Source organism: Melospiza georgiana, chromosome 15 (genome assembly GCF_028018845.1).
Source record: "Melospiza georgiana isolate bMelGeo1 chromosome 15, bMelGeo1.pri, whole genome shotgun sequence".
NCBI classification, from domain to species: domain Eukaryota; kingdom Metazoa; phylum Chordata; class Aves; order Passeriformes; family Passerellidae; genus Melospiza; species Melospiza georgiana.
The window spans coordinates 4,123,643-4,145,800 of record NC_080444.1 but is presented as its reverse complement, the minus strand read 5'-3'; the positions used below and the strand labels follow the sequence as shown (position 1 = coordinate 4,145,800).

Sequence of the window (22,158 nt, the reverse complement as noted above, 5' to 3'; positions counted from 1 at the left end):
AAAATGTGTGTGCAACACATTTTGCCATATCCATGGAATCTCACAGCCACTTTCTTGGCATTGTGTCTACTCAGAGCCTCTGAGAGGATGTTGAAAACTCAAGTGCTGCTTAGATCTTGGGCTAAGAGCTTCTGGTTTGAGACTTTTTAGGCAGAAGTAGCTCAAATATTGGTGGGCTGGGGCATTATAAACATTCATATATTGATTCTCCTCCTCTGCAGCACAGGGGCACCTTGGAACTTAACAGTGCTGAAGCAAGAGAAATAACATTACTGTAAAAATAGGTAGAAAGCCCTGGGTAACTCCACTCCTGCTCCTCCGCAATGCTGTGGAGCCTCAGGGTGGTCACACAGGTTGATGGAAAGAAGCAACTTCACCCAAGATGCCACCAACTTTTCCTTGCATGAGATGAGAGTATGGCATTGGCAATATTAGATAACATTTTGAGTAAAGCAGGTACCTCAACAATTTCATTACTCATGGAAAACAGGTTCAAGGAGCAGCATAACTCCACCAGCCAACCTCAGTGCTGGAAAGAATGATTCTTTCCTGTGAATATGATGCCAGAGGGAAGAGGCTGCACTGCAAAATCAGGAATGGGTGCCACTGCCCAAATTTAGGGTTGGTGCCATTTGGCTGTGAATTGCTACTTGATGGAAAGGCTGATTGAGCTGTTAATTTGGTTTGTAACTTTGATTATTTGATGATGTACTCAAGGAAGAGAACTCAGGCACTTCCTCAGGTAAGGACTTAGTAGTAAGATGGGGATATTAAAACCACTGTGTGTTAGCACCATCCAGCATAAAACCCTTACCCTCATGAGTTACTCAGCCTGGCAATGTAGTGAGTTACTTAATGAGGCACAGCCCCTGTCCTAAATTCTTCTAATTGTACAGACAGGAAATTAATTCATTCACAGAAGCCTAACTCAAAATGCTCCAGACATAAAGTGCTAAAGAGACCCAGTGCATCTTGATGATTCCCCAGTGAAGTTCTGGTTGGTTGGAGCTGATTGCGAGAGCCAGTGTGGCTGCTGGGAAGCTCCTTCCCCCCAGCCCCTGGGCAGGGAGGGTGGGTGGGGAGCTGGGAAGAGGAGGGAGCTGGAAAAGGAGCAGTTGAGTCACCCTGAGCAGTGTTTCTGTGAGCACTGCCCCAGCCTCACACCACTGGTGGTGGCAGGCACAGATGGGGAGCAAACCGACCCCAGCCCTACCTACAAAAGGTTGCAAGTGTCAGAACAAACTTTTCCACTACTTAAGCTGATGGGGATGCCAGCTCCAGGGAAAAACACAAACAGGCAGCAAAAAAAATCATTACTCCAAACTTGGCAGAGTACAGCCATTAACTTTTACATGAGCTAACAAAAGAAACATCCTGACATTACCGTCACGAAAACGTAGCGCGCGCACAGAAGTAACTTCAATATGTTTAATTTGGATTCAAATTACTTGCATAAAACTGTGCATAAAAACCACTGAGATGTCCAAAAGCAAATGCTTTTCCTTCAGCCAAGCTCACAGCAACAGATTTACAGTGAAAGCAGCTTTTCAAAATGCCATCTAACCCTTTCACAGAATCAAACTTTTTCATAAATAAAAATTAAAGTCACTCCCAAATTACACCCTTTCCAGTATTCCCAGTTGATTGTGGACACATACCCCCCACAATAAAACCCAGAGATAATCAGTTTCCCATGTGTCAGAGAATGAGCTACTTTTCTTAAAGACTACAAGCAACATTTTTTTTCCTAAATACCAGTGAATAAAAACTATTTGAGACCATAAGCCATTAACAGAAAACATATGCAGGCTTTGCTGAAAGGGTTGTCAAGCACTGGAAGAGGCTGCCCAGGGAAGTCACCATCCCTGGAGGTATTTAAAAGCCATGTAGATGTGGCACTTGGGGACATGGTTCAGTGGTGGGCTTGGCAGTGCTGGGTTTACAGTTGGACTCAATCTTAGAGGTTTTTTCCAACATAAATGACTCTACAATTGAAAATTATAGATTTAAGTAATCTTTAAAGTGAATGCAAGATACTCTTGTGCAGTTACAGGACCCCACAAAAAAAGTTATTGCTGTTTATGTTGTGATGTTCTTTGTGTTTCCTGTGTTGCACTCAGAGATTCAAGTTGCTGCCCTGTCTGTGATGCCTCATGTATTTGATTGTAATATTTTATAAATCTATTTGCTTCATATCAAACACATGTCGAGTCCCATCCATGGGAGCCAGGGGGACTGAGGCAGACACTCAGGGCTCTGTGCTGAGCTGGGGCTGTGAGTGGGACACCTCTCACCTGGAAAGCCACTGTGACCAACAGCACATGGCACTTTATTTAAATATGTAAAAATTGTGCTGAATCAGTGCCTCATCAAACCTGCTGGCAATAGCCCAGGACGTCTCTGAGGATAAAAAGTCAGGACTTGGTGGTTTAGTCCCCAGGGCAGGATGGTGCCCTTTGCAGGCCCAGCCTGAGATGGAGCAAGAGCACTGTGCATTCCCAAAATATTTCATTATTTCCCATGTCACAAAAACCAGAGGGACTCCCCAGCTTTCCCCACACAACCTCTCTTATTTTTATTTGGAAGGGTTGCAGGAGTTGCTGCCCAGCCAGGGAAGTGGCTCTGAAGGGCTGCATCCCAAGGAAGACGTGCTGAGGGAGGCATCCAGACTGCTACCTGTTTTTGAGGGCACAAACCATGTTTATACAATGACATATTTGCAATAACCAGTGTCATTCAGGACACTGGTCTGTCTAAAACTTTGTCCTTCCCAGGCCCTTTGCTTGGAGCACCAAGGAGGATGGAATTGAGTCCCATTGGCAGCATCACCACAGGTAACACTGGGAGGGGGCAAGGCAATGACCTCAGCTCTATTTCTGCCCCTGGTACAAATGTCTGGCCAGCTCAGGCCCTCAGCTCTTCATACTTCTGCTCTTAATCACTTGGCAACTTTCAAAGCACTGTCTGGAAGGTGTTTACTTCTGTGCAACCCTAGGAAAACAGAGCTAGGCAGAATAATCTTTTCACTGGAGGTCTTGATTTTTCTACATTTTGTTTTGGTCAGAAGATAAACCAAAATACAGACTTTTTTTTTTTTTTTTTTTTTTTTTTCAGAATGCCGTGTTCCAGAATCTCTACCTAGAATTAACTATAACACTTTTCAATACCTCCAAGAAAAACAAAATGTTTTGTTTCAAAATATTATCACTTCTCATGCCCTTCTGTAACCCCAAAGCATAATTTCTCAAACGGTGTTTTTAAAACAAATAGAAAAAAAGGTTACATAAAATTTAACTTTTTCTGTAGAAAAAGAGTTTTTAGGCCAAGTCTGAAGCTTCACTGATAAAAAAATACAGTGAAGGGCTTTAGACCAGTCCTAATCAAGGCAGTGAAGTGTACATGATTGATAACATGAACAGATTTTAGGTCCAGGGAAGAATTATAACAAAAAAAAAAAAAAAAAAAAGAAAGAATAATTGCTCATTCCTACATATATGAACTTTTCTCTTGTTGTTGTTGAATGAACAGCTGGAAGCCAACTACAATAAGAACCAAAGAGTTTGGCAGTCCAGCTATCAGACAGGATTTTCAGACTCTTTGGTGTGAGTCACATTCATTGTGTTTTCTCAGAAGAGCTGGGCTGAGGGAAAACCAAACATCCCCCTCCAGCTGCAGCAGGACCTGCAGCTCCTCACTGAAGGTGATATGGCCACATCCTCCTCCTGCTGAAAAGGCCTAAGGGTTGGGAGCCTCAGTGAGCTGCTCTCCTTCTTTGCACAACACCAGGGCAAGTCAGAGCCCACCTGTGACAATCCCACCGTGCTGGTCCCAAGGGCCAGGCTCACAGACAGAGGTGGCAGAGGAAATTCTGTTCTGCCATCCCAAACTTACTGAGGCCATTGGGAATCTACCACTGGCTTCAAAGCTAAGGGCTCTATCAAGAAACATTTAGGATTTATGAGCAAAAACCTTAGTGGCTCCAAGGAAAACAACGTTCTTATGAAATCTTCATTTTTCTCAATGTACACATTGTTAAAATCTTATCACCCCCCATACAAAGGATGGCAGGTACCTACTCCAGCACATGGGGAGCAAAAAAAGGAAAAGTTTTTTGTTGTGTGCTGCAGTGTGTTCCTGTGTTCCCACACTTCCCAGCTACTGATACACAGGGATTTTTCTTCCCTCAAACTGTGACAATAAAATGATTACCCCGCCACAGTTTAGCATAATGGTTCAGAAACGCTCGTGGCATATTGCAGAGTTAAAGTGGAAATTATTAGGTAGCTCTTCTTTGTTATAATAATGATCACTCCACAAATAAAAGCTCTTCTCCCAAAGGTACTGCAAGGCACAAAATGCTAATTCTGAAGATTATGTGTGCGCTTTTATTAAATATTACTCTGCCCTGTCTGTTTGAGGGCTTCACTGCTCTGATTGTTTTATGAGTGCCATGTTAATGTCAGCCCCATCTTGCTAGCAGCAGGCACACATTTTAGCTTTTGTATGAGAGTTGATCAAAGGCCACGTGCTGAGGGAATTGCTGAGAAAACACGGACAAGCGATAAAAATCTAACAGATTAATTGCTTTAAATTTCATTTCAGGGCGTTGAACTTTGGCTCAGGACACAAGTACTACACTACCAGTCAGGGCCTAATTACCACATTTCCAATTTGCCTCTGAACAATGCTTGGCAGGGAGAATAATAACAGTACCAATAATACTAATAACAATAATAATACTAATAACAATAATAATAACTAAACAACAGCAACAACATCTCCTCTTAGCTTCTTGTACACATTTAACAACCAACTTTGTGTGCAGGCAATTTCAGGAGGAAATTCCTCTCCCCCACCACCACCCACCTGCCTCCTGAGCATTTCTACCTGCCTCAAACAGCACCTGATGACAGAAGAAATAACAGACAGCCTCAGGAGCATCTGAATTTACAGAATCAATAATCTACCAACTCCAGCCCCTCACAAACACACACTGGACGTTTCATACTCTTAATTAGGGACCTGCATTTCTAAACAGAGATAGCTTTTTATCCTCCAACAGTAATGATCTGTTCCACTGATAGAAAACAGAGGCCGGAGGGAAAAAAACATATTTACCACAAAGTTTATGGGTGGCCTTGGAATAAGGGTTAATTGAGCTTAGAGGTAAATGTTCACTGAGGTGAATTAGTGGGATGCACAGCTATCAGCAGGGCTCTGGGACTGCTCCTATTTAGCTTCTGAAATGTATTTGCTCTATGATTAATATCCAGTTTGTGCTGGTGACTGTAAGAATGACCTTGCCTGCAGTTTTTATCGTGAAGTGTGGTTTCATCCTCTATTATTCCATAGATGAGGCTCTGACAACAGTTGCTGCATCACAACAGGAGTTTAAATGATAGGGCACATGCTTTTATTTTTCTTCTCTCTAAGAGTATTGTGACACGCAAGGAGAGTTGCATAAAGGCAGTTAAAACTGGGAATTAAGAGGAACAGGGAATTTATGTCTCATCTTAGAGGAAGTACTGAAAATATCTGGAATTTAATTTAATTTTCCTTTTTTTTTTCCTTGGGTAAAACCTAATTCCAGCCTAAATAAATAAATGAGCCACAGATTAACCCACAGTTTATGGGTCTGATCCTGCAACCCGTTAAATGCTTTCACCAAATGACTGACTTTTCAGAATATCAACACAAATCAGTTTTAAGCACTCAAAATCATAACTTATGGAAGTTGTGATTCAACAAAGCACTCAAGTGCTTAAAAACCCTACTGAAGAAGTTGCAGGATAAGGAACTCCATTTTTTAAGATAGTTGGGTCCTGTGAAAAGCTCCCAAGAGCTGGGCAGTGGATACAGAACTGGGGCTCCCATTTCACAACAGCCTTGGATCACTTGTGGACCTCCCTGTGCAGGGCAGGGCACATCCACCCTCACACAAGGACCAGCAGCACAGCCAACACAGCAACACCAACACCTTGGCCTCAGGACTCAGCACTAATTCTAGGAATTTTTGTCCAATTTAAAAGAATAAACCAAATATTTTTGAGGGGTTGAGCAGGCTGTTTTGTGGAGTAGGGAGGGCAATTGTTTGGGATTTGGGTGGTTTTGTTTTGCCCTAATAATATCCTCTTTCCTGAAAAGTGGGAATTGTCAGGCTGCTGACTACTCTGAGCATGCTGAAAGCCTGAACCCTAAAAATTCTCTCTGCCCAGGCAGTGGTGCCATTCCAGGCTGGTGTGTGGGGCATTGCTGGGGCTGGCATCCAGCACAGGCAGCTGAAAGCAACTGAAGATTATGAAACCAGCTGGATGGGGAAAAGTCCTCAGGACCAGCCCAAAGGACACTTCAGGGAGAGGGAATGTGGCAGAGCTTTTATGTATTTAACTGGAGCATTAAATCTTCACTCTTAAGCTAAACAATGTGTTTGCTGCTTATCTGGGTGAAGTGATGATCTTCCTGCCTTCCTCTTGCGTCTCGAGCCGGCTCCGTGTCCCATTCTCTGCTGGCAATGAGCAGCTGCTGTGCAGGAAACAGGGCAGCAGAGGTTTCCCCCTGGAGCAGATAACTCCTGCAGCTTTGTGCGACACAGGCACGAGGATGTGATGCCCAGCTCCTCGATATTTGGGGGTTTTAGCATATGCAAGCCTTAAAGATTACAGCACCCTGCCAAAAATGGCAACCTCCTCCCGGTCCTTCATGACATCTGCACTGGGTGAAATCACTGAACCAAAAATACACGCGCCGTGCAATCCCTCCAGGTTGGGGGAAGGGAAAGGAAGGGATGGGAGGTTGCATTTTTTCTGGTTTCCAGTAGTGAAATTAAAGGTCTTGGCTGTGATTTTCTGCTGAACGTTTTGGATGCACGGCTCCCATTAATGGGAAATGAAAATGTAAATTACCTGGGATAATATTCCACCTACAATCAATACTTAAGCCAGTGTTTCTCTTTTATCCTTGCTGATGCCTCAGCTAGCAAAGTTACATTTCATGGAGTCCTCTGTGTTTCTCTTTCCTTAATGATTTCCAAAGCTCTCAGTTGTTGATCAGTGCCTGAAAAATGACTGCATGGAAAAAGGAGGCAATCCAGAATAATGAGAGACCTGTTACAAAAAAAATCTGCTCTGTATTTTACTTACAACATTTCCATAAAATGATAATTTAGTTATCTCTGTATGATTGCAAGAAATGTATTTTCATTCATTCTCTTAAACCCTTTCACATCACAGAGGAAGTTCTGGGAGTTTCTTTGCTTATTTGGGTTATTTTTTTTGTTTTACTTTAGGAGCTACCTCCTACTTTCCAAAAATTAATAAAACAGTCAGAGTCCTTAGTATCTCCCTGCAAGTCAGTAAAACTTGACCTCCAAAGAAAGGTCTGTCATGTCTGTTTGGCAAATAATAAATTCCCCAAGAAAAATGCAATGTTACAAACCCACTTAAAATTATGTTAAATTAAATAGATAGTTCAACCTAAACATTTATATATATAAACAATACATGTTTTCCTCTTCTTGAGAAATATATCTGCACTCTCTCTAAATGTATATATTTCAAGAAGCCTAATTTATTGTCAATTTTTTTGATGTGCTGCTCTGATTTTTTTATTCCTAGGAAATTTTGGGCTGGCTTTAAGCTCAAATTTTTGCATTCATCATTTTTGCCCCAGAATTGCAGGACTTTCAATTTGAGTCAGTCATGAGGAAACTGCTGCATATGGCTTTGGCCAAGCATTGCTAAACTAGTGCCTGCCCCTCAGCTTCAGCACTCCCTGTGCTCTTGAGCAGCTCAGGTGCTCAGGGATGCACAGACTGGGTCAGGAGGAAAACCAGACATCCAAGAATATTGCACAGGGCCTTTCAAATCTTGGCATCACCTCCAGCTGCACAACAGGGGATGGGTTTGCTCAGACCTCAACACCAAAGCAGTGACTGCTCTGCTCCCCCAGGGATGCACAAACATATTTTGACCCCCAAGTGAGATAAATGTTTTACCACAAGCCCCCAGATTAATGCACCTCTATTCCTTCAGCCCTTCCTCCACCCCATGGTGCCACTTGCAGAGGAACATGAACATTGTGTGAAAGCCAAAGGCAATAAATACCATGCAGGGGACTGAGCTGTGACACATGGATGGGATTGCTGTATCTGAGTATGAGCTCCAAAATTTTGTTAATTAAACAGTGAAAAAAAAATTGTATCTGCCTTTCCCACTGCAATTTCAATGCCTTTCCACCATCAACTTCCCTTATGAAGTTATGGAGCCCAGTTAAGTCACTATGACTACTTTAAAAACAATAGGCATGTCCAGAAAGGAGACTGCATCTGCTTAAGTGCACTGAAGTTTGAAAATAGTTGTACTGATGCAATTTCTGGGAGAGGATGGAGGCAACCTTGCAAATGGAAGCCCAAAATGAATACTATAAATCAGCCCTAAAAGTTTGTCAAAACAAACACTTCTGCATAGTTCTGATACTCCAAAGCATACTTAATTTAACTGACTGGTTCTTCATGATCCAGCAAAGAATTTTATATTTGCTAAATGTTAACCCTCTGCTTTACTGCGTTGCTAAACCTCAACTCAACAGAAGGGCAGGTGGGTACAATTTCAAAAATTCCTAGTTTGTTTTACCACCAACCCTGGTCCTGTTTCCTCATTTTCATTTTCCATCTGTACCTTAATAAAGCAGTAAATCTTTCATAGTAGATCTCCCTAGAGTCACAGCACAGGACTAGACAAAATCCTGTAAGGTGCAACAGGCTCAGCATCCAGAGCACAACAGGCTGAGCCTTGATGCTCCAACACCCACTGGTACATTATGGCCACACTGGCAAGGTTCACTTAGTGATACACAGAAACTATTCTACGTGAAACATAGAATTCAATCTAAATCTAAATTCTCACCGCCAAACTAAATACTAGTATCAATTACATTTTTATTACATCTTTCACTATCACAAAGAAAAAAACAGAACCCCACATCCCTCAAATTAATCCCCCCCAACTACATTACACAGCACAACAATCAGAAATTCACCTGAGATGGATTCTACAGGAAAGAAAGAATTTATTTTCCTGAAAAAAACAAGATCCAACTAATATAATTTTCAGCTGGGATCTCTTTGTTCAACAGAACTGAGAAAGTCTGCCCACAACAGAGAGCTCACAGTAATCGTCTTTCAGAAACAAGAACAACCCGTGCAGAAACACAAAGCAGTTCTGCCAGGGACAGGGAGTGCCTGCAATCCAGTTTCTTCAAGGGAAATTCAAGTACCCTAAGAGTTCTTATTCCTCATCTGATTTCTCTCACAAATCACAGGCTCTCTAATGCAATTTCTGGAGTCTGAGAATCATAAAGTCAAATATGAACAAGTCTAGTGGAAAATCTGTGACGCTAATCTTGGCCTAGGTTGTACTTTTAACAGGCACTGAATTTGTGCACCGGATTATCCAGATGGCCATACAGGAATCATCCTGATAGGATTAAACCTTTGTGCTGAACTCTGCTCCATCTGTTCTGGGAGCTTTGCCTATCGCTATCGGAATATGAATGCTCAGCCTAGGGCCAACACCATGACTGAAAGCACCCGTTTACCACACACACACACACATGTGTACATGTGCACACACAGCTCCCCAAGTGCTTCATTAGTAATGTGAGATGAAGTTACCCCAAAGTTTACCACTAAAGAAACATATTGGTTTTATTACTTGTTTGAAGAACAAAGCGCGCTATATCTAAATTCAAACAAAAGAGCGTTTTTGTTGTTGTTCTGGGACTTGTTCAATTCATTAAACCATAATACTGCCATAAATTTATAGATGAAGGCATGACTAAACATAAAGCAGCAAGGCTCTTCATCTTTGAAATCTATTAGTGTATGAGGATGTATGACACAGTCGCACTTTGAAGATGTCATGGTTAAATATTTCAGATTAAAAAACAGCCAGCAACAAAACACATGCGTGCACTCAGCACTGGTAGCTGCTCTTTGCAGCTCGATCTAGTCACAGTCCAAGAACAGAAAAGTAATAATCAGTCCTAGCAAAAGCAAAGCTTATTCCCATTAATGTTTCTTTCTGCTTTTATTATCTATTAACGACAGTCTCCTGCATTCATTGTTGCAGCCTGCCAGATGCAGCAAAGATCCATATTCATCATGTGCAAAAATTGTGCTCGGGCTGTCTCTGACAGGTTTCATAGAACTGCCAATGGAGGGACCAAGGTCTGATGCATGGCCTCAGGTTTTCAGGCCCTGGGCCAAGGGGAAAGGTAGGGAATCTGACTTTTCTGCAGGAAAAGCATCCCAGTGATCAGAGGGTTTAGCTAAATTTCTGTTCTGGCCAGAAATACTCAGAAAACTAATGAATATCTAGGATGGAAAGAGTGGATATGCAAATTTATTGTTATTATTATTATTACTATTATTATTATTATTTAATTAATAATAGTAATAATAATATTTTTATTATTGTTATTAGATTCAGCAATGCAATATAATCCTCAGCCCCTGTTTGTGATGGCAGTGGGACAGAGATGGAGGAAACATAACCTGCACTGCATTTCAAGCAGCAGCCTCGACTGCATTGCACAGACTGAGACCCCCTTGTCTCTGCTGTGCTGTGTCTCTCAGACTGTTCCTTCCTCTGTTCTTTGTGCTGCTCCAAGTGCAGGGTCAGGCACCCCCTCCCAGCCATTTAGGCTTTACTTGCAAAAACATAAGCATAAAATTATATTTATAGTTCACTGTATTTGTCCAGCAATGACACCACATAAAACCAGCACGCTGAAAATCTGAGTGAATACTTTGGACTCGAGCCTACAAATGCTTAGAGAAGTTGTTCTTTCAATGTCTCTGATAAAGTCATGCTAGGTTTTTATTTATTTATTTAGGGCTGCATTCAGACCACCTACCTCAGGCATTGCAGCCTGTCAAACGTCAGATTCCAGCTCTGGCTGGATGAGTCAGCCTGCCTGAATTAGGATCCTCTTTCCTCTATACAATAAGCAGAAATGGGAAGACACCTCTGCAAGCCTGGAGACCCAGGGAGTTCCATGCTGGCTCAGGAAAGTACCAAGGGATCTCGGTAAGACGATAGCATAGGTAGGGAGCAGACAGAAGCAACCTCATAAAAAATGTTTGGCAGCTGATACTGAGCAGGCACCTGACTCTGGGCTTTCCTGCAGGCACCTCTGCTCAGGCTCAGGGCTGAAGGAGGAGGCAGCACTCACCGTCACCTTCAGGGTCGCAATCCCAGGAAAAGAGTAATTTTCCCCAAAGGGCCCCTAATCACAGTAGCTTTACCTTTCAGTGTCTCAGAGAGCCAAACATCATCAGAAATATTTCTTTCAACCCCTCTTTTTCTCCTCAAACAGCCCAGGGAGTTGAGCCATGCTTTCACCTGAACATCCTGCAGGACAGTGCTGTGACCTCAAACCCCAACCCATGCACTAATGCTGTGGCTGGAAAGATGAGCAGTGCTGTGGTCAGGCAGAATTTGCTCCAAGTGCTGGCCTTCCCTCTGGGCATGGATCAGGTAACACCAAACCTATGAATTCCATATGCAAGCCCAGGTTTTCAGGGAACAGCAACACGAGCTGTCTGTTCAGCCTCCAGCAGCAGGGAGAGATCCAGCACTCTGCTGCCATTTCATAACTCAGGAGGGACTTCTGTGGGAAAAGCACTTTGCTTTTTCATGGGATAGATACTCAACCTCTGAGAAAGCTGCTACAAAACCATAATGATATGGTATTAACCAAACATAATTAATTCTGAACTTCCTTATGCTCCCAGTGCTAACAGGCACTTCAAGGGCAGTACAGCAAACAGCACACAGGTTCCTGTAGCACCCAAGACCAGATTTTTGGAAGCATCCACCAATCCAGTGGTTCCAGTAAGTAACTAATGGAATTTTCAAAGTACCTCACAGACAGATAGAAATTCTGTAGCCAGAGTTGTAAGAATCCCACTAAGCAGCTACCTGAAGATTTAGGCACCTTAGTGCTTCATGAGTTTGGCTTTAGGTCCAAGAATTCCCCCAGAAAAATTCTTTTGGGATACCTATACTCTTGGATGGCCGTTTGTCTCACAAAAAATGGATCAGAAGTTTAGAAAATCCCAAATATTCACATGATGAAGGGCAGTATCTCTTTAAGCATTTCACTGTGGCCATTGTACCATTAACTTACACATCAAATGTTTGAATTACTTTTGTGAAATAATCCTAAACTTCTAAATTTCAGACAAGTTTTTCATAAAACTTTATTCTTGATCTTTTTAATAAACTTCCTAAGCCTATTCGCTTTGCTCAGTGCGGTCATAAACCAGCACTGCTTATATTACAGTCACTTTCACGCTAAGGATTTGTTTTGTCACAAAGAGAACTATAAATTCATGGAATGAAGGTGGAAAGCAGAAAGGACCAATTGTGACACACAAAGCTTTCTGGTTATGCTCAGCAAACAGTTTGGGCTAGGATTTTAAAAACCACTTTATGAAGTTGTACTACTGGCTTTAATGAAAGCACACTTTTTGCAATGCCATGCACTCCCAAAAAATCTTGTAATCTGGATTTGGGCCAAACACAAAGCCTTTCTTCATTCCAATATTAATTATTAGTAGCTTATTTTTTATTCTTTGCTACTAAACATTAATAACTTTCAAATAGCAAACCAGATTAGAATAACAACTCCAAGCATCCCACCCTGGTGGGCTGCATTTTCTGCATCAGTGTCCTGCTTTATGCTATTAACGCATTTCCTTGCATGTGGAGGAGCCTTGTCAAATACTCGTTTTTCTGGGGAAACGCTTGGCAGACAGAGACTTGAATGCTAACTACAATCCTCTCTCAGTTCAGTGACAAGATGAGTTCATTATTAGTGAAGTTTTCTAAACTGAATATTCTAAATGACAGTTTTGTGGAAAATTTTCATCTAACCAAACCTTCCATCTTGTCTTTGTAAAATTGAGGTGTTTCCCATTCCCAATTTTCTCTTCTCAATTAAATGTGACCCTAAATCTCTGATAAGTGACTGTCAGGGGAAAATCCTTTCTAACTGTGGCAATTGGAGTATTCAAATTTGGCTTTTCAGAAGATATTTCCATGGACATTATGTAACAGCAATCCTTTCATTAATGAGTAGAACATCTCAAATGGTATCTCCTAAGTCTCCTGCAGAAATGTTAACACAAATATGTTACACAGTAATGTTTAAAAACCAAAAAAAACCCACAAACTCAAACATCAATTCATGCAATAGCTACACTCTGATGGCAGAACTGAAATTCTCGCATCTCCTTGCCTAAACTAGCCATTAAAAATCCATTTTCATTGTTTAAATCTTGTTTTCATTTAGCCTCAAACTAAAAATAAATTTTGAAAGATCGGAATTATTGCAGCCAGTTATTCCAATCTTTTGAGTACCTCTCCATAATGGATGATTTATGATTTATGATTTATGACCCAGACAAATAGAAACAAAAGATTTTCTGCTTTTTGTTTGGCGTGACTGGCTGTGAGAAGGGCAGCCCCACCTACCCACCCACCCAGTTCTTGTGCAATTCTCAGTAATATCCAAGGAGGAATAAAGGATCTGGGCCTGCAAACAGCGACTCTGCTCTGGTGAAGATTAAAAAAAATAACCATCAGCAAAATTCAGTGGGGCACAATTTAACTGTTAACGCAGTTTTGGTTGCCTAAATTTGAGCTGCACAAATCCTAGCTCTGCCATGTTCTGCTGATCTGATGTAAATTCAACATTTCACTCCTGAAAAGACCATTTTGATCATCCAGCCTGACATCTCTGATCCTAGCACCCATCAGAGAACCTCAGCCTCAACCATGTGAGGAATTACTCAAACCTTAACCTCCCCCTGATCTGCCATACATTTTTTGGGAAAATACCAAGTCCTTACTCAACATTTACAACAGAGAACTTGATACAGTACCGGAAGCTTACCTCACTGCCTCCCAGAGTTAAAATCTTGTTAAGATCATCATGAGCCTTTATCTACCAATTCTCTCAAGTAAAGCATCTTAATTCTCTGGCCATGTTTTGTCTCTTCGGAGGGACAGACGCTCCCACTCCACCCAAGTTCACATTCTGATCCATCCCGGGCGCTCTCACTTGAATTAGAAATTCCATCTGATTATGAGCAAAAACTTTGTTTTGGGGGTAACAGAGCACTGGACCAGGCTGCCCAGAGAGGTTGTGGAGTCTCCGTCCCTGGAGATGTTCAAAACCTGACTGGACGGAATCCTGTGCAACCTGCTCCAGGCAAACATGATTTAGCAGGGGGTTGGACTGGATGGTCTCTAGAGTCCCTCCCAGCCCCAACCATTCCCTCATTTTGTGGAACAGAATAAGTCCACAGGGCAGTGAAAAGGTTAATCTTATACACCCAGTGAGGTCAAACTCCAAGAACACATAACAAGCCATTATGTTAAAAATTGCCTGAATTTATGAGTCACTGCATTTATGAAGGAACCGATATGAAAAAGACAACTTGGCAAAAATAAAGAAAATTATTTCCAGCTTGAAATTTTGCAATCCTTCAGTATATCAAGGCTCACTTACTGTTATTACTATCCATGTTGTGCAATGCTCTGAAAGTCACATTTTTTTTCCCCTGTGTATGCATAGAGATGTCCAACAACCCAAGGTATTCTTCCCTCATAGAAAATAAATTAGAAAGCAGACATAACTCAGAATAACATACAAGATCCCCTCAAGTAGAGTGGTAGAATCCTAATATTTTTTTTCAATATTTCCCTTCTAAATAATAAATCAAGCCCACTGCATTTCTCTATATGGAATGATATGATGCAGAAAAACCTTGTGTGTTTATATTTTTCATATAATCACAAAAACATTCTTAAGCTCAGTGCTAAACTATAACAGGTGCTTCCACCCATGGACGAAGCAAGTCAAACTTTAGCATTTCTTTGTTTAAACCTGGCCAGTTTTTTAATGCAATAGTCCCTAACTCTGATGCACAACATGAACCTATACCAACTAAGGGTAAAATATATCAAGTTTTGAAGCTTAACCCATCTCAAATTGTTAAAATTTTTGCTTCAGTCAGTGTTCTGTCTTGGAGTAACAATTTCATCAACTAGTACAGAGATAGGCACCACCAAGAAGTTGAGGGATAAAATGGTTAAAATGGAGCTGATCAGGTCATCCTCTTCACAACTCTACACAATGCCCAAAATTTAGTGATTAGAGTTGGGCCAGAGCCACTTAGGGCACAGGAAGAAGGTCACAGAGTCAGATTTCTGAGCATCTTTCAGGAATCATCCACCATGTGCAACAGAATTCACAGTATTCAATGTCTGTCCTCAACAATTCTGTTACAGGCAGACTAGAAATGAGACCTAAGAGAAGTCAGTTTCAAAGTTTTATTTTAAATATTATCGTCTCAAAGTCATTTATAAGGTGAGGGATTTTTTTTTCCTCTTTTTAATAATCCAAACAGAAAATACCTGATTCACTAAGGCACAGCCTAGCAATCAGTTTTGCTTTCAAATCTGAGGACTCAGTGGAAAATCTTAGATTGTGCAGTAACTGTGAGCTCTTAAATGGCCCAGGATGGGCAGGATTGGCAAGAAAAACTCTTTAAATGCCCCACTGCTGACAAGAGGATCTGGCTGTCACGTGCAGCTGAGGCACAGCCACTACTGCTTTTTATTTCTTGTAGGAGGTTTTGCACCTGCAGACAAACGGTTGGAGTCACTCATTGCTGCCATGAGCTAAAACAACATTGTAAGAGCTTGGCTGTCTCAGGTACCACAATGAAGTGATCAAATCACCCAGCCTTGCACTATCCTTCCCAGTTTAAGGCAACCAGTACTAATGGTTTCACTACATAATGACTTGTTTTAGATATAAACACATAGAGATTTATGCATATTTCATATTAAAATACCAGCAGGACGTTGCTTTGGAAATCGTGGTTATCTCCACTTCCACCTGCAAACTCTGATATCACATCTAATAATTTGTTTCTATTTCTACCCTGCATCTTTCATCTGCTGCTGCTGTTGAGCTGGCTCAGAACCAAATCATCAGCAAACCTCACCATCACCTAATTCTTCAGTGCTCTCCCATGGAGGAGGAAGGAAAAGAAAAAAGAAATAAAACTGTCCCTTTAAAAACCCAAGCATTTAAGCTGCTTGTCAGTCGTCTTCCTGACAAGGCCACTTGAATGTATTCAGGAATATTTGCATAAATGCTCACAGTGAGTTCACCCTGGCAGCTAGTGCTAATGGTACATAAAGTAATTTAGTCACTTCTCTTAGGCGTCCTGTCAGGGTGATAAGCACCCCCTCTTTGCCTTGTTGCATATTAGATCATTAGATAATAAAGTGTTAGAGCATGCAAACTGACAGGGTCTCAGGGACTATCATTTTTCGAGGGCATTGCATTCTGCCAGCAAGGAAAAATAATAGAGAAACTGATGCTGCAATTGGTTTTACATTCTTGTAAAGACATTCAAAACATTTGGAGAAAAAAAAGAATTTTTACTTTGCAATGATATGAGAGTTTTAACTGGAAATTTTGCAGTGGATTTATTGCTGGTAAACTTGAAAAGAGTTGTTGCAAGCCCTGCCAGAACTCTCCCCTTCCATAAGTTTATCACTTAAATTTCATTGGGAAGATTTTGCTTTTAAAATTGACACCCTGGGATGAACTCCAAGCTGAAATATATCCTACTGTTGGAGCCTGTTGGCTCTTGACTATACATCTTACTATATATATAATTTGGAAAGGTCAACCACACCGGCTTTCTGGTTTACCAGAAATATAAAACCAGTGAGGATCCAACTATTTGTGAATGAAAAAGTGATAATTATTGAAAACCACAGATTACTGTGGCTTACCCTATTTATACCACACAGAGATGGATAAAATAATAATTGGCCTCTGCCAGCTATTACTTTTAAAATATAGATATATTTATTTGAAAGATTAGCTGCTTAACCCACTGGCTTCAAGGGGGCAGCATGTGGACACAAAACCAAGATCTGGGGTTCTGGTTATATTCAGAGAAATGAGCTACAAAAAAAACCCCCTTTTTTGGGGGGTTTTACTTTACTGACTGAAAAGTCTGACAAGCAAGATATAAATAAAGATGTGTTGGATGTCCCAAAAATAATTCAGACTACCTGTTAATGAGATGGTGAAACCCAAATGTGGAGACACCAGGCTCCTGAGTGGCTTAGGAGGTGCAGGTTTCTTTCCAGCTTTTTGGCCCCCAAGGTATCTTTTAGGTGTCACATAAACTGTACCTCCATATTTCAGAGCAGCAAACACAAGGTTGTAAGGAAAAATAAGCTGGATATTGTCCAGGTAAACTCAACAACCAGCACATCTTTCTACATCCTGTCTCTCCTTTCCCCAGCCCTCACAGTCAGGCATTCATCTCTATTGCCATCAGGAATTTGTGTTAAGAAGCTAAACGTCTGGAAAAGTCCACAGGAATACATTTGGTCAATGGTATATTATAGTCAGATCCCAGATTTTACAAACCTGTGATGAGCAGTTGCTCACCAGAGCAATGAACCAGAGACAAACCATGACTACATTCCCTTCCTATCCCTGCTCATGGATACAGCTCAGGTCAATCTGTCCTTCCCTGAGGGAGGCAGAAAAGATGGGGAGAGGAGAGGCAAACAAACTGCCTCTGATACTATCCAAAATAAAAATTCCAAAAACTGGAGAAAAATAATACATTTTGTGACTCAAAGTGAAAGCAAAAAATTATTTCAGTGGAGGAAACTGTCATCTGTTCCAATGGGTCTTGTCCAAAATTCAATAGCATTAAACCTTTTTCTTTCTTTGCATTTAGTAAAGTAATATCATAACAACTGGATTTTCAAATTTTTTTCCTGTTTCTTGGACTCACATGTTCAGAGAATTCCTGGAGAGTTGGACAGAAGGATTTGGGTTAAAAAGAAAGGCTCCACCAAGCCTTTGGGAAGGGAACAATTTTGTAGTGTGAAGGTTGCTATTCAAAAGTAAGAATTTACTAGCAGTTGCTTTATGAGGTTACTTGAGAGGTGCCTGAGAAAGCAGATTAGAAAAATCACCTTTCCCACAAAATGTACACATGGAGATATTTTGCAGATGTTGACTTTTAATATCAGCACAGTAACTCAGGTGTGTGCAGCTACGTAAGCAGAGAATTATCTTTTTTTGTTGTTGCTTTTTTGCCAACAGAATCCCTCAGGTTGTAGGAGTGGGAACGACAGCTGTGGTAAAATGAGATACCACGGTGCATGAGAATAAGGGCATTTATGTAAGAGAAATTAAGTACTGCCTCAACCAAAAGCATGCACTGAGAAGACTGCAATGGGGAAAAAGGAAAAAAAAAATATGGCAACTACTTTAGTAGGAATATAAGAAAAAAAAAAAAAAGAGTGTTTTTTTAAGACTAGACTTAATGGAAAGATTACAAAGTTGAACAGAAAGAAGTTTCCCTTTGTAATGCCTTCTGCTAATTAATAAAGACAGAGTTCATACATTCCTTATAAATTTCAGTAAAAATTATGACAGTGGTTTGTTTATTAAATTAGGTTGTTGGCAGGATGAAAAAAAATTCTATAACATGAATTATGGCTGAAAATGGCTCGTAGCCTACATAAAAAAGTTAGAGCTAAATAAATACAGATGTAAGTTATGTTTATATAATGAGAAACGCTGCTGAGCTAAGAATTTTAGGTTAGTAAGTGTGAACTACAGACCCGATTCTGCAAACACTTATCAATACCCTCAGCTTCTCTGACACAAGAAGCCTCATTGATCCCAACAGGACCATATGTGAGCATAATCTTAAATATATGCATAAGTGCTTGCAGGACTGATGCCTGAAAGCATAAACAGAATAGAAAAGTATTTCCACAGGAATCCACTGAGCAGTAGAAACCCACACATTTTCCCATTTCTCAGCATTAATAATTTCTTTTAACGTATCTAGTTAACATTTCTCTGAGTGGCATTTGCTTTCCCAGAGAAATTTTTATCTGGTTTCTTCAAACTCTTTGGAAAAATCTATTTAATTATTCATCAGATCCTTGGCAAATATTTGTGAAACAAACCAGCATAAAGGACTGGTGCCTTCTACACTCAGCTACTTCAATGGCAGCTGAGGGTACACATCTCTTAGAGGGAGCAAGCACCTATTGAATTTAGGATTACAAACAGCTTTGAAGACAAAGAGCTATTCTACCAAGCTGGAACAGGGAGAGGGGAGTGAAATGCCCTCTGTTTTTGTTTTGTTTTTCAGCAGTAGTCATCAACTTTGAGGACAAAGAGCAAAACAAAACATTAATCAAATCCAGATTTTTCAAAGTACATTTGCACTCAACAACTCCCATTTTAAGCACCTACAGTCACCAGCAGATGTTCCCTTCCAGGACCAGCTGACCTTACAAAAGAGATTACTGTCCCCAGGCTGCTTCCAGCCACGTGCCCCCATCCCACCCTTGCTGGAGTTTACTGTGCTTCCAGAAAAGCCAAACTGCCTTGCACCATTTCTCCTTCAATCATTTCAGCAACAAGCCATATTGGCAAAGAGTGATTATTTAAATGGTTTAATTCAAATGAACTTCATTGGCCTGGAGGAGACCAGAGAGCAAGCACACAACCATCCTAGCTGGCATGTCCATGGTGAAGAATAGCCTGGAGCAGGGAAGGGAGACAAACAGCTGTGGGAAAAGCAATGTCCTCAGCTGGCACAGCTGGAGCCAGAAAAGAACATTCATCCATGGCTTAAGTAAGCAGATGGATTTCCAAAAGGGCTCTGCTTTCATTTAGGGCAATTCAAAGGAACAGAAGAATCTCCTAGACAGCTCAGCACCCTATAGATAGAAGAAATGCAATCCAAAATTTGGGTGCTGAGCTCTTCAGAAAATGTGCAACATCCTTTAGATGCACAGTCAAAAATCAGGGCAGTCTGGAAAAAAAAAATCAGACTCCAATTTTGGGTACTGAATAAATGCAACCAACATTAAAAAAAAAAATCACCCCACTTCACTGGCACACAGGACAACCTCTGCACCCATGTTTGCTTACTTGTTTGTCATTTCACTACATTTAGAGCTGACCTACTTGAAAAATTCCCCTTTTGGTCTGGAGGCCAGTCCCTTTCAAATGTCTGGTCCCAGAGATAATAAACGCTTACAGGACAATTTTGAAAGCAGCAGCCAGAGACACAAACCAAATAAATTCACATTAAAATTAGCAATGCCAACCAATGAAAATGATTTGCCTACCATGTTCCAGATAAGAAGGCGTACCTTCCGAGGGATCGAGTCTTCGAGCTCTCCGCCCGTGCTTGGAATTGTTGTGCACAAACATATTGTCTGACACTGCCAGCACATGGCCATCAACATTGACTGTTGTAGACACCACGACCTGCAAGCACAAGAGCAAGATGGAGGAAAATTTGGATAAATCCGTGTGTTTTTTAAAAAGTGCGGAGTGTAATAAACTCAGTTAAATAAATAACAGCTGGGAGCTGTAGAAAATTGCAAAGCTATTTCACATAATAACTGGTGCTTATGCTGTACAAATCTAACAAGAGGCGCTATTGATGAGTGGGTCTTTGGCATCGAAAGCTTTTGATGCAGTTTTAAGTCAAATTGCAGAGTTTGTAACTGCGTGGCAGACAGCACACTGTTAACCATCATTTTAACAAGAGGATCTTTATTAAGTATTTTTTTCCCCTATATACAAGGGCAGCTGTGTTTCACCCTAAATTATCCTTCAGTTTCCACGCTGAAGTAGATAGAGATGTTGACATTGCAAATGAGAATCGATTCAGAATAAAAGAAAACAAAAGTGTATTTTGTGAAGTTGTAACAAGAGTTGCTGCCTGCGTTGCCCCCACCCTTCTCTGCTGCTCTCCCCTCTGCAAAGTCACTGCAGGTTGTTGGATTTGCCCAAATTTCTCCCGAGCTCTATCTTAAGGAGTATGTATAGGCATGTTTGTGTACACACACACACGCTTGACAGTGGGGTCTTGATCTGGAGAACACAACCCTATTCATCCCGTGTTAGAATTATTTGTATTTCTCAACTTATCTCAATGTCAACACCTGGGATTTGATTTGAAGCGAGGTGAGAGAGACACAGCAGGACTGCCCTGGAGGAAGGATTAGACACTTCTGCTGCCCAGAGCTGCCCAGGGCAGGAGAGAAGCCAGCCCAGCAGGGGCAAACAGGTAAATGATGGGTCCAGAGTAGAAGACTCAGCTTCTCCAAGGTGTCCAGAGGGACTGCTCAACCCTGAGGCTCCAAAAGGAAATCCCTGTCCAGGCAGTGGGCCCGTGAGCCATGAAATGTCATGGAGAAACAAGTCTCTTGCAGAGCTGTGAGCTCATCACACCACATCTCCTCCTCCTCCATTCAGACCAAGCAGTCTCAGCCTCCCCAGCTTTCCTTCAGCCACCCCTCCCACAGCCTTTTCCCAGCAAAATGTGGCATTCCCAGGGTTTTACCCCAGCCAAAGATCTGGCCTTCAGCTGGCTGCTGGTTTGCCAGGAGCACGCGTCGCCTTCGAGAACTTTGACTAAAACAATAAGAAGAAATGACCTACACTTCTCCTTACATTAAACAGGGAAAGGGATTAAAGACTGAAACCCACAGAGATATGTTTATTCATGCGACCTCTTACAACCAAATATAATAATTGTCTGTTAATTGCAGTTTCAGCTCCCACCTCATGCTTCGACATGTGAAACAGCAATCAGCAGCTCCTGTTTAATCCACCTATTATGTTGACTAATTAACTTTGCTCGACAGTTTATTTCTTCCTCCATTATCAGCCCCTGTCAGCCGCAAGCACAGTGCCGCAAAGGGGGACCTCAGCCCTTTTGATTGATCACCGATAGATTGACATGCAGATTAATTTAATTAGAATCACCTCACTTGAGAAATGAAAGACAATGGCAAGGGGGCTAATAGATCTGCTCTTATAATGAGGCAAGCCTCCAGAGCCACGGCAGAGGATTTCTGATTTATTTTGCTGAATTCCCCAGTCGCTCTGAAAGGCTCTTGCTTTAATTGTTCTTGGTTTTGAGAGGCTTTAGCCTCTGAAGAGGTGAAATGCTTTACAAGGATTGGCAAACATTGCTTCAACTCTCTCAGGAAGCTG

The 22,158-nt window shown here is 41.3% G+C and overlaps 1 protein-coding gene across 4 annotated transcripts in view; it reads right to left on the bottom strand.

The window, feature by feature from the left end:
• Positions 1-22,158, bottom strand: part of EBF1 (EBF transcription factor 1) — a 261,512-nt gene that overhangs the window by 65,751 nt on the left and 173,603 nt on the right. For all 4 annotated transcript variants that reach the window (XM_058034565.1, XM_058034566.1, XM_058034567.1 and 1 more), the window contains exon 8: positions 20,277-20,418. In XM_058034565.1, coding sequence (XP_057890548.1) covers positions 20,277-20,418 — 142 coding nt within the window. The remainder of the gene's footprint in view (positions 1-20,276; positions 20,419-22,158) is intronic.